The 13,202-nt window shown below is 32.2% G+C and overlaps 1 protein-coding gene across 2 annotated transcripts in view; it reads right to left on the bottom strand.

The window, feature by feature from the left end:
* Positions 1-13,202, bottom strand: part of LOC106469148 — a 93,323-nt gene that overhangs the window by 45,008 nt on the left and 35,113 nt on the right. For both annotated transcript variants that reach the window (XM_022397577.1, XM_013929613.2), the window contains exons 4-7: positions 7,728-12,417; positions 5,944-6,095; positions 4,805-4,961; positions 4,015-4,212 (exon numbers count right to left, since the gene is read on the bottom strand). In XM_022397577.1, the coding sequence (XP_022253285.1) occupies positions 4,015-4,212; positions 4,805-4,961; positions 5,944-6,095; positions 7,728-12,417 (5,197 nt within the window). The remainder of the gene's footprint in view (positions 1-4,014; positions 4,213-4,804; positions 4,962-5,943; positions 6,096-7,727; positions 12,418-13,202) is intronic.

The raw sequence follows: 13,202 nt of genomic DNA, 5'->3' as shown, positions 1-13,202 counted from the left end.
AAAACAATAATACAGTGATACAATAAGTTTATACTAACTAGATAATATATAAAACAATAATACAGTGATACAATAAGTTTATACTAACTAGATAATATATAAAACAACAATACAGTGATACAGATAAGTTTATACTAACTAGATAATATATAAAACAACAATACAGTGATACAATAAGTTTATACTAACAAGATAATATATAAAACAACAATACATTAACACAAATAAGTTTATAATAACTAGATAATATATAAAACAACAATACAGTAACACAAATAAGTTTATACTAACTATATGTTATATAAAACAACAATACTGTAATACAAATAAACAAATAAGTTTATACTAACTATATGTTATATAAAACAACAATACAGTAACACAAATAAGTTTATAATAACTAGATATTATATAAAACAACAATACAGTAACACAAATAAGTTTATAATAACTAGATATTATATAAAACAACAATACAGTAACACAAATAAGTTTATAATAACTAGATATTATATAAAACAACAATACAGTAACACAAATAAGTTTATAATAACTAGATATTATATAAAACAACAATACAGTAACACAAATAAGTTTATACTAACTATATGTTATATAAAACAACAATACTGTAATACAAATATACAATAAGTTTATACTAACTATATATTATATAAAACAACAATACAGTAACACAAATAAACAAATAAGTTTATACTAATTATATGTTATATAAAACAACAATACTGTAATACAAATATACAATAAGTTTATACTAACTATATGTTATATAAAACAACAATACTGTAATACAAATATACAATAAGTTTATGCTAACTATATGTTACATAAAACAACAATACAGTAACACGAATAAACAATAAATTTACATGTTAACCCTGTGGTGTATGTATTGCTATGTAAGTTACCTAACGTTTGCAGACGCTGCCAGCATATTGTTCGGGTCAAGGGTGGATGAGTATTGAATGCAGTAATAGTGATATGAATTTTTAACGTATCTACTTTTGTCCAAGTCCACAGCAGCTAATACGCTGAAGAAACAGAAGATCACTGGTCAAGCTAATGTAAACTATCTCTCTCACCTTAAATTCTGCAAGTCACCACATCCACTATGCACGAGACGGCTCATACTCATGAATTTCACTCGCGGGCTGCAACCAATAAGCCGCTTATCACACATATGAGTTCAAATAATTAACTCTTATGGTATCGCACAGTAATAAGAATTGAAAACTATGATGAAGAGCAATGAATCTTGCTATTGGATGCTTACTTTGGAAAAGTTTGATGGCTACCTGAGGGAAATACTTGAGATATAATTATTGTCCCTACAATAAAGATTGAATGGATAATATCTTAACTATACATCATGCTATATGAGTCGCCGTGTCCAGTAGTGGACTGAGTCAAATGGCATCTAGAATCAGCCTTAGCTAAACTATAGCCTTCACTAACTCATTATGGAATGCTTTGGAACTGAGCGTAAGGACCATGAAGAAGATGTTCCTCAAATCTTCAACAAGTTAATGGTCTTCTTTGCCAGAGGAGTGGCACTCTATTCCACCAAATGTATACGCACACGCTACTGTTTACAAGTGTTTGTAACAGAGCCCAGGTTGTGTTTTGTCTAATGTTTTATTGCCCATAAACTAAATAGTTGACGCTCATTAGCCGTCAGTATCTAAGTTTTAACACGCCCAGACGCAGTTTTATAAAGAAAACTGACTAGAAAAAGGTTTAGATACCAATCATAGATGGCAGAACCAGTGCTGAGGTGAAAGGAAATATCTTAAAAAAATTTTTGAAAAAAACATTTCTTCTTAGAGGGTGCTTATTTACAGTCTAAAACGTATTTTAGGAATTTTTTCATTAAATTCCTCTTTAAACTTCATTAAATAATACAATTTTGTACAAATAATTGAATGTTATGCTACTATTTATAAAAATAAAATCAGAAATCCATTAAAAGATAAGTTCTCTATCATTTTTTGAATTCACAAATGATTTTGCCCTCACACTTGCATTGCCTACTAAGAAAGTTAGTACCAGTAGTCATCGGGTTAACTCTTTGATTACAGAGCTACATAACCACCAAAGTAGTCATGAGAGTAGTCATACTATAACTTTTGATAATGTATGCATATCTTCACAAAATTTTGCAGATTATCAGTAATCATTACAAGGCTTTCATACACAAAATATCAGGTTTTTAACCATGTATTAAGAATTTGTAATTAAAGTTTTGCTCAAGATTTTTTCTTTCCAAAATACTGACTATTCAACATGCAAAGTAATTTAGATTTTAAGGTTAAAAATACTTTTCTTCATCTGAAAATTGTCAAATTTCATTTGCATAACCTCTATAGCCTCTTACATAAATATCAAACTTTTTTCTACCAAATTTTATACCTTATATATTTTCTCTACCTTAACTCTATACTAAAATTATCTCAATAAATCTAAATTACACTTTTTTCTTTCTTGAATGACTGCAAATGTGACAGGAAATCACAAATGTTTACTCTAAGTAGCTTAAATCTCGTAACAGTACAGATCTATTCACATTTATTAATTTGTTTTTTATTGGCCTTTGAAGCATGTCTAACTTATAATCCCACCAGATAAGTTGTAAATCACATGACACACATGCATCTCATGTTACCATATCTGGTAGCATAAAACTAGCCTTTACAAAGTACAAATGTTTTACTGTTCTTAGTCTTAATACTAGCACACCAGTATTTTGTAGAATATAATAATATTTCGGTTACCAGACATTACACATGTATAAATATTATTACTATTTTCAAATAAATTCTTAAATTTCAGTTATTTTTGCTTAAAACATAGAACAGTAAATAAAAAATATATAGAAAACAATTATCTCTACTACTTACAATGTTACAAAGTTGCTTTGTTCTCGCTTGTCGTATGTGCTAAGCCTCATCGAATTGTGCACATGGAGGATGTACAAATATAATTTTTGAAGGTTTTTATATATACATTTTGAAATAACATAAAAATTATAAATTACTATACAAATACCACAAAATTCCACTGTAATTTATCAGTTTTTTTAGCTAAGTCTAAAAAATCAACATACCTCCTTCATCACCACTCAAACATCAGTAATGATGGCTTTAGAAGGACTAACAGAATTACATAATTCAAAATGAGTGCTTTCAATTGGTTATAAACATGCAAACAAACATTATTCATACTGGGAAACAAAAACAAAGACAATAACTCAAGAAGAGATTCTTTCAATGTAAAATATTATCTGTAACCAAGAGACCAAAAAAAAAAAATATGAAAAGAATCACATTCTAACTTTATGTAGGTGTAGGTAAACAAGTATTTTCAAAAGAGGAAGAGGTGGGCAGAGCCACCTTGGTTGATTCACTAAATATCATGATATCTCAGCAAATGGTTAAGGTAGGAGGTTCTTATTTCATATTCTAGCTTGTCAATATCAGTAATTTGAGTTTCTAATTCATTACAAACATCTTATAAAGCTCACAAAACAATCTGAGCAAATACAGAAGACAATGTATCGTGATACACCAAAAAATTTATATTTAGCACTTTTTTTAATATTTACTTTTGAACTAAAAAATTAAGTAATGTATAATATTAAAATCTGAATTATAAATTACAATTTGATTCCAACTTTATGGACATAGATTCATAAAATAGTAGTGTGATAAAATTTTGAATGAAAGTGTACAAAACATATGCTCTGACCCCGACTCATATGGAAAGGGTTAAATAATGTACAATACTAAAATCTGATTAAAAATTTTTGTACATACATTCATAAAACAGTAGTTTAATAACATTTTGAATGTAACTTTACAAAACTGATGACATGCATGATGACCCCAACCTCTATGGAAAGGGTTAAAGTACAGATGTCTAAGTAATAATTAACTTGTACTCACAAAATAAGTTAGGAATGTATATCATAGAAATTGAGAAGAATAAAAGTCTCACCCCTTGTTTCATGGTTTCATTTGCATGATCAGCAACTTGGCTCACAATCTCAAGAGCAATAACCGTGTCTTCATAATCTAAAGAGTCCTCTGGCAGATGGTGCAAGTAGTCCTGAAGCAGAAGACGGTACTGTGGAATGCGTTGAACAGGTTTAAGCATGTAATGACTCAAGGACAGTTTCTTGCAGCGAGGGCTTGTCTGTAAAGAAAAAGAAAACATTACTTCCAATGAGAAACAAAAAATTATCATATAATAATTCAAAGAAAATGTTTTGCAACAAAGTCTTATCTATAAAGAAAAAATATTAATCATAACAGGAAAAAAAATTATACTATGTTTCAATCAGATTTTGTTACAAGAAGAACTCATCTATATATAAAAAAAAACATTATTCATACTGGGAAACTAAAACAATAACCCAAGAAGAGATTCTTTTAATGCGAATTTGTCTATGTAAAATATCATTTGTAACCAGGATACCAAAAAACAAACAAAAAGAATCTGAAAAGAATCACATTCTAACTATATGCATCAGAAAGATGTATCAAATCTACAGACAATCGAACTTCTCTCAAATAATAAATTTCTTAATTGTTGAAATGAGAAATTTTATGGGCTTCATTTCAGGTTGGCTATGTGCACAAAGCAATTTCCCATATAAGTTAAATAATCCAACCTGTAAAGCAGAGGTGGACCATGAAATAACCAGTTGGTGTGTTACATATAACAGAGGAGTTACGAGTGATAAGTAGTGGAAGATTATTCTGTCAGGGTTACAGACTTGACTTACTTCAAACTCTTTCACCACTTCTGCAAACACTGGAAACTTCTTTCGACATTCATCCAGCAATGCCGTCGTCAAGTTAAAATCTCGGAAGTATGAAGAGTAGAGCTTCAAAAATGGCCCGAGGGTAACAAAAATATCTGATATTTTTCCAGTTTCAGGCCTGTCAATGAAAGCTGCAGTTGAATTCAACAGTTCTAGCTTTGTATGTAATAACGACAGCTGTGTAACTATCATCAACAATATTGATCAACAGTTCTTGCTTTATATGTAATATAGACAGCTGGGTAACTATCACTCAATAATATAGATCAACAGTTCTTGCTTTGTATGTAATGTAGACAGCTGTGTAACTATCACTCAATAACATATATCAACAGTTCTTCCTTTGTATGTAATAGACAGCTGTATAACTATCACTCAATAATATACATCAACAGTTCTAGCTTTGTATGTAATATAAACAGCTGTGTAACTATCACTCAATAACATAGATCAACAGTTCTTGCATTGTATGTAATATAGACAGCTGGGTAACCATCACTCAATAATATAGAACAACAGTTCTTACTTTGTATGTTATATATACAGCTGTGTAACTATCACTCAATAATATAGATCAACAGTTCTTGCTTTGTATGTAATATGGACAGCTGTGTAACTATCACTCAATAATATAGATCAACAGTTCTTGCTTTGTATGTAATATAGACAGCTGTGTAACTATCACTCAATAATGTAGATCAACAGTTCTTGTTCTTATTATTTTTTTCAACAACCAAGAAAATTTTTATGGGAATAGTAATCAATATCACATTTGTCAGTTCATTATACTATATAAGAAATATCATGTAAGACTAAGTATATTCATTATCCAAGAAACCCCATGTCTAGCTAAATCTGTTCATTATATTATGTTAGACAGGTATATAAGTGTATTCATTATCATTTCTTAGAATTCCTATGTCTAGATAAGTCTACCTCTACATTAATACATCAATGTCAACCAAAAAAAAATATAAAGCAATTTATCAGCAGTCTGGGTAGCTAAATATTGAAGAAATTATAAAGCTATTTTACTATAAAAGCTAATACTACATAATTTGTGTTTTGTGCAATTCTCAGAAACTTGGAATGTTACTCACCAATGTTCTATTCGTTCCTGAAGTTCTCTGAGCAATTTCTTGTTAAGATTTTCAAGCTGAGGAAAGTATTTTAACAGTTGATTCAGTACATCTTCTGGAATAACAGACGTACCTCGTTCTTGTTCTGCTTCTTCCACAGCTCTTCTAAAGTCCTTACACACAAAAAATAATTTGAACTATCAAATCTTGAAAAAAAACAAACAACATAATTACTGTTCTTTTCTAAGAATACTGGATTTGAGATGGCTGCTCCTTCGTGTAGGACAATAATGTTGTATACACTAATAACCTGCAAAACAGTGTACTATTAAATTACATGTGTTAACTGTATGAGGGAAAAAGTACTTTTATTCATCAAATGAACATCACCTTGCAATCCAACTTAATTGAGTTAAACTGATGTTGTCAATTCACAGATGTATTTTGAGTACAAAAGTGTTTGTAACACACCTGAATCTGTGTGTACAACAGAGTTGTACATTATGCTCAAAGTTTGCCATCTTTTGTGTAGACACACACAGTAAATTTGAAATTATAGCCAACATTCCTTCTCCGATATAGGGTTGGTCCTGTGGACCAAGTTCAAGCACATTTGGTTAAAATAGTTCAGCATGTTTAATACAATTGCAAGATACAGCTTAAAACAGTTCAACATGTTTAACACAGTTGTCAGATACTGTTTCAAACAGTTCAAAATGTTTAACACAACTGTCAGATACTGTTTAAAACACTTCAACATGTGTAACAGAGTTATCAGATACTGTTTAAAATGGTCCGACACATTTAACAAAGTTGTCAGACATTGTTTGAAATGGTTCAGCATTTTTTACACAGTTGTAAGACATCAATTATGACTGTTCTGAAGATATTGACTGATATTCTTTTCAAAACTTGCTTACTACTTCAGTGGATTTCATTTTTTGTCACTAATACAGTGGGTGTTCCATAAGAGTTAAACTTGAAATTGATGCACAAAACAAATGTTAAAACTCTGTCATTAATGTTTTCATATACCCTAGTATTTTCTAAACATTGTGCTTGTGTTTCACTCATCTGACAATAGATTTGTAGCCACAATTTTATGTTTTACCAATACAGTTTCTTATATCTGAAATAATTCAACAGCTGTAACAAATAGTTCTTCATTCATCATGATGAAAACTTGTGGCAGAGTTTTAACATATTACATCTGTAACAAATATAGTTCTTGTTTTTTATTCACACACTTATTAAGTATATGTTAAAACTTGTGTCAGGTTTTCTGCAGTATTTATATATTTGATTCCACAGCTTTAGTACCGTGATGTAAAATGTTCCAAAACAACTTCAGTTTATTTAACAATACCTACCCTGCATTAGAAAAGCACAAACAAGTACTTTGAAATTCACAGTTTTCTACTGTTGTTGTAGATTTGTTGGGATTACACAGCAAGTGTGAGAGCTTTATAAGATAACTATAAATATTATCCAATTACTTAAACACAGTCTTTAGCACAAACTAACTTACATAATATCAGTTGTTTTTCATTTCACAAAATGCTGATAAAAACTACTAAAAAGAGAAATAACAATAAAAGTTCTGTTGGGTGTCAGTCAGACTACTGACACTGTTTGTCTTCCACAGGTATCACAAGCCTGTTCTTTCTAGTTTAAACAAAATTCTGTTAATTACTTTTATGTTCAACTATTAGTAACTTTTTTGTAAGTTATTACAATACCATTCAAAATCAAACACTATACCTACTCACAACCTTACCAAAATTTAAAGAAATTAAAAAACTAACCTCATTCAGTAGTCTAAGAGTATCAACAAACACCATCTCAGATGTCATGATTTCCTGAGCTATGTAGAAAACTCTTTTCTTCTTTTTCCGTGCAGCAGCTTCTTCGGTTGTGACACCAGATGAAAGTTCATCACTGTCCTCAGAAGAATCATCTTCTTGCCAACTGATTTCAAAGACAGAAGATTTGTCACTGTGGAGAGGCTCCTCTCTCCTTTTCTCTGTTTCTGGTTCAGAGCTCACAATTTCAAATGAAAATCTGATTTTCGTCTGACTTGGGCATTCCTTTTCTTTTTCATCATATCCTTTCTTTTTCAATTCATTTTTAAGATCTTGAACAAGCTCATCTATGTTTTCTGAATCACTCTGCTCAGTCTTTTTCTTCAGCAGGAGATATTCACCTTCAGACACTGTCTGTACTGACTTTTCCGTACGATCAGGTGAAAGACAATGTTCACCATCATTCTTGGCTTCATCTTGTAAACCTAACAAGTCTTCTGGTACATCACAGAAAAATTGTGAAGTTCTATGTTCTTTCTTTTGATTTCCTTCTTTTAACTTCAGAGAGTTGTCTAAGCTAGAAGACAGTTTATTATCTAAATGTTCTTCAGAATTCTTTTGCCAGTCACTTTTAACAACTTTTACATGTTCTGAAATGTCATTCTTATCATACCATTTTGTTTTTCTGTTTTCTTCTAATTTTAGGTTGAATGATTTTGAATTCCTTCTCTGAACTGGCTCCACATCAGCTGTAGGTACTTCCTGACTGTAAAACACACTATTTGCTATCTGAACCTTACTGCCTTCTACATCAGCTACCACTTCTTTAGAATGATGTTTGTTGTCAGTTTTACTTTGAATGATCATTTCTTTTGTTGTGTAAGGAGTTCTGGCACTTTCATCAACTTGAGAATCCTGAAGCTTTCTCCCATCTTCTAAAAAAGTATGATTTATATGGTTTTTATTTCCTAACTGCTGTTCTTCCAAAATGTGTTCAGTATGAGGTAGTTCTTTAAATTCCCCAGATGTAACTAAGTCTTTATGATTTTCAATACTCTGATTAAGTAATTCTGTACTTTCTATTTTAACTTTTAATTCTTTCACTTCTGATGAGTCACTGTAACCAGTATAAGTTAGGTGAGTGGATTGTTCATCTTCACCTGATGATAGAAACCCTCTTGGTTTAACAGTTGGGGTAAGAGAAGGTATGGGAAGTGGAGAAAACTTCATTTTTGTATACCCATGAAACTTATTATTGGTTCCTATTGCAGAGTTACACTTGGTCCTCTGTAACTCATTCTGACTTTGAGTAGAAACAACTAATGGGGTTCTTGATGAAGATAGTACCTCATGATCTGTTCTCTTGTTCATGATGTCATTTTCATCTAAAGATTTACTACGACAATTCTTTTTCTCATCTCTTTTCCAGATTGAACTTATAATTTCTACTGTTCTTGACCGCTGCCGTTTCACTCTTGGAGAAAATCTAGGTTGCATTTCTGTTTTAGAAGCCTTAAGATGAGTTTTCTCTAATACCATGGAGGGACGAATTCTATATCTGTGAGAATTCTGAATTTGTTCATAGTAGTTAATTTTCTTTCTCAGAGAATTATAGTCTGGAGGGAGAGGTCTCTGAGGTTTAGAAGATTGAGAAAGCTCAGTATTAGTGCTTATTTTGTCTTCAGAACAAGTGTTGAAGCTATGTGATAAGACATATTCTACTTTCTTGTTCTCTTTCTCCAGAGTGCATTTTTCTTCTTCTGTTTTTTCACCAAGTAAATTTTCTTGGATTATTTTTTTTGTATCTATTACAGAAAAAATTCCTTCATCTCCATTTGACGCTATTTCACAGATGAGGAGGTTAGAGTTTTTAACTTCTAGTTTTACATTATCATTAGAAACTTTACTATCATCTAATACAGATTTATGTTCATTTGATAAAGAAATACCATGAATCTGTTGTGGTATATTTCGAATAGCTGTATCTTCTCTTCCTTTAACCTTTGGTGGAGGTGGATGTTCAGGTAGTGTTTTATTTTCTGATGATGAATGAGGAAGTGAAGAAGGCTTTGAAACTGAGGACGGAATTATTTGGAAATTTTGTAAGTAAGGATTTTTTAAAACGGGCAAAACCACCGTATGAGGTCTCTTTTTTTCTCTTCCACTTGCAGTTCTATATGTTCTCCATTTAACACCTTTCTCAAAGTTGCCCCCCACTTCACTTGAAGAATTTTCATCAACAAAAGTGACAGATTTTTGGTTCCTTAAAAGGGGTTCACTGTGAAGCACTCTTGGAGATAAATTCATTGTACAAACTGCTGAAACAATTTCTTCAGGTTTTTGTGTTAAGTGACAGGTATTGCTTTTCATTTTCTCACTAAACTTTATGAGCTTGGATGACTGGTCTTTAACTTCTAATATGTCTGAAGTAATATTCCCTTCAGAATGAGCAATGGTATGTTTATCTAAACCAAATGGTGCTCCAATAGGATGATGAGGCTGTACAGGTTTATGGCTCTTGGAGGTCGGAGAAGCTAGTTGTTCATTCTCTTTCTTGTTTACCAGACTTGGTGTCCTGTTTGCTTTATGTGAAGAGCTAATAAGTCCCGATTTCTTAGAGTAAGGGCTAGTTGACCTCAATTTATTTACGGGGCTTGTCGGTCTCCTTGTTTTATTAGCAGGACTATTTATAGGGCTAGTTGGTCTTGCTACTTTATGCACTGGTTTAGTTTTGTTAATTACTTTCTGACTTGGGCTGTCAGGTCTTGTTGGTTTTGGTAGCTGAATTACAGAATCCACAAGATGAGGTGAAGTTGCCATCTGACTTGGGCTCCTAGGTCTTGCTGGTTTCTGTAGCTGAGCCATAGCTTTGGTTTCAGGGTGAGGTGGATCTTGAGGAGAAGCATAATGACCTGGACCAAATTTTTTTGGACGTGGTGGAACAGCTGGTTTTGAAGGTTTAAGGAGAGTATTAGGTTTTGCATCAATTTTCACATCTTCAACTTGTCTTTCTCCTGGTGGCTTTTTAGTAGATAACAATTTTTTCATATTTAAAAGTTTTCTTTCTTCCTCAACTGGTCTTGTTTCATCATGAAATTTTGCAGTGATTAGAGTTTCTTCAGCATATTTATCCACTTTCACTTCATTGGTTTTCTTTTCAAAATCAAAACTGGTTTTTTCAGTATCAATCAATTCAGATAACATGAGAAATTTTTCGTGAATATCTGTCTTTTGTTGTTGATGAAAGTGATCTTGAACTCCACTAAAGTGTGAATAGTTTACATCTGAGCCTAATGTATCTTTTTCTTCAGAAGAAAGTTGTGCAGCCTGCTCCTCCTTTCTGATTTTAGGCACATGGGTTAACCTAGCTAGAGGCAAAGGTCTTACTAGTAATCCAGATCCCTCTCTGAGGGGAGGCACAGGTCTTGTTGATAATCCAGATCCCTGACTAAGGGGAGGCACAGGAATTTTTGGTAATCCTGTTCCCTTACTAATGGATTCTGGGCACATTTCTTTTTCATTTGTTAAAGAAGATTCTACCTCAAGATTTTCTTGAACTATCTCTTTTAGAGATTTAACTTCTTTAACAGGTCTTGCTTGACTTTTGTGTGATTCAAAAGACTTTGTTTTTACTGTATCTTGGTCATTTGTTGATATGTTTTCTGCTTCTAAAAAAGAACCTTCTGTCTGTAAGCACTTGGAGGATGCACATGATTTGAGAAATTTATCTTTAAGGCTACTGCTACTTGAAGGTAAAACACTTGAAGATTGTGAGACAGCTGTTTGAATTTCACATTTTCTATCTTCTTCTGAAGTTATGTTTTTTGAAACTGGAGAAGAAACTTGTTGGATAGAGTGAGAAATATTAGGACCTTCATAGAGTCCACTGTCTGACAAGTCTGCTTCATTGCTTTTTTGATTCTTTATTGTAATGAACTGATATAAATCAACATCTGGATAATCACTTGATATCTCGCTTGCACTGTCATCAATGAACTGAATGACTCCTTTACTCACAGGAATGTCTTCACCAAAGCTTCTTGGTCGAGGCTTTTGAGTTTGATTCCCTCGCAGTCTTGCTTCCCCTTCCGGTGCTTCTCTTGATGCTTTTGCTTTTGCTAAAGCTTCGAGTGAAGGTTTAGGAGGTTTTGTAGGTGGGAGTTTACTCTTTGTATGAAGAGTCATCAGCTTGAGAGCTTGTTTTTGTGAGACAAAAGAATGCCCTGCAAAAGAGACTTCATCACCCGACTCTGGTTCTTCTGTTCTTTTGGGAAGCCGACCAGAAAGACTACGGTAGAATCTACTGTGAGGCACTTCATGGGATAAACTCAGTGCATTACTAGAAGACTCTCTTAAACTTTCTGCTCTTTTCACAATATCTTTATTTGCACTTTCCTTTATATGATTAACTATTTTCTTATAATCCTCTTTTTGTTTTTCTAGTGATTCAAGAGTTTTAGGATTTTCTTGATGTCTTCTTGAATCTACTTGTTGAGTGTTAGTACCTACATCTTCAGCATCATTAGTAACCATTCCTTGAGCTGTGCTAAGACAGTTGATCAGAAAAGAGGATGCTTCAATGGGTTCACATGCTAGTTTTTCATTAGAACCTTCATCATCCAAGTCATGCAGTCCAGAAGTTGTAACAGGAAGAGAAAGTGCTGAGCTGGCATCTGTGTCTGATGTTGCAAACCTGAATGATGATAGAAAACAAGTTGAAGATGTTGTAATAACAGTGACACATCATCTTAGTTAAGAAAAAATGTTTTAATGTAGACAGCCTAATCCAGCAGTGATACCAGAAACATAGAAGTTTTACAACATAGATTTTCTTTCATAGTTAACTGTACAGTTAACTAAGTTAACCTATTAACTGCTGCAGAAGCAGCTCAGTTGCCATTTTCTGACTCACAGATAAAACTCAGTTGCCATCAATCACAATAAAATGGTAATTATCATCATTCGCATAGAGTTATAGTTATATATGTGAGTGACTGACGGATATTTCCGTCATTTGCAGGTGAGCCATAGAACTTCAATGATGGAAATATTTGTCATCCACAGTTAATGGGTCAAGGTATTTACTGTACTGTATGATAGCAATATTGTTCTGCTACTGTTGTAAAAAAGAATTATTTAAGACCCAAGCTGATTTTACATCTCACATACACTGAACTTCTGTAAACAGTTTTAAGTATCTTATGAGTGTTTTAGTAGTATAGTGTTACAGAACCTCTATGTCTAAAAATGAAATTTTAAATTTTATCATGTATTGAAAGGTGGTATATTTTATGTAAGTTTTATTGCAGATCATCAAAGAAAATGAATCATCAAGGTCTACAATATATTATGAAAAACCTTAAACTCAGATTGATATCCATTACACTCCAGAATGTATTTCACAACAAATTATCACATACACCTCACATAACCATCTCTAAGTTTCCATATTATGTCATACTGTATTATATAATCAAC

This window comes from Limulus polyphemus, unplaced genomic scaffold (assembly GCF_000517525.1).
Source record: "Limulus polyphemus unplaced genomic scaffold, Limulus_polyphemus-2.1.2 Scaffold3325, whole genome shotgun sequence".
In the NCBI taxonomy this organism is placed as follows: Eukaryota; Metazoa; Arthropoda; class Merostomata; order Xiphosura; family Limulidae; genus Limulus; species Limulus polyphemus.
This window is presented reverse-complemented; position numbering and strand designations above follow the sequence as displayed.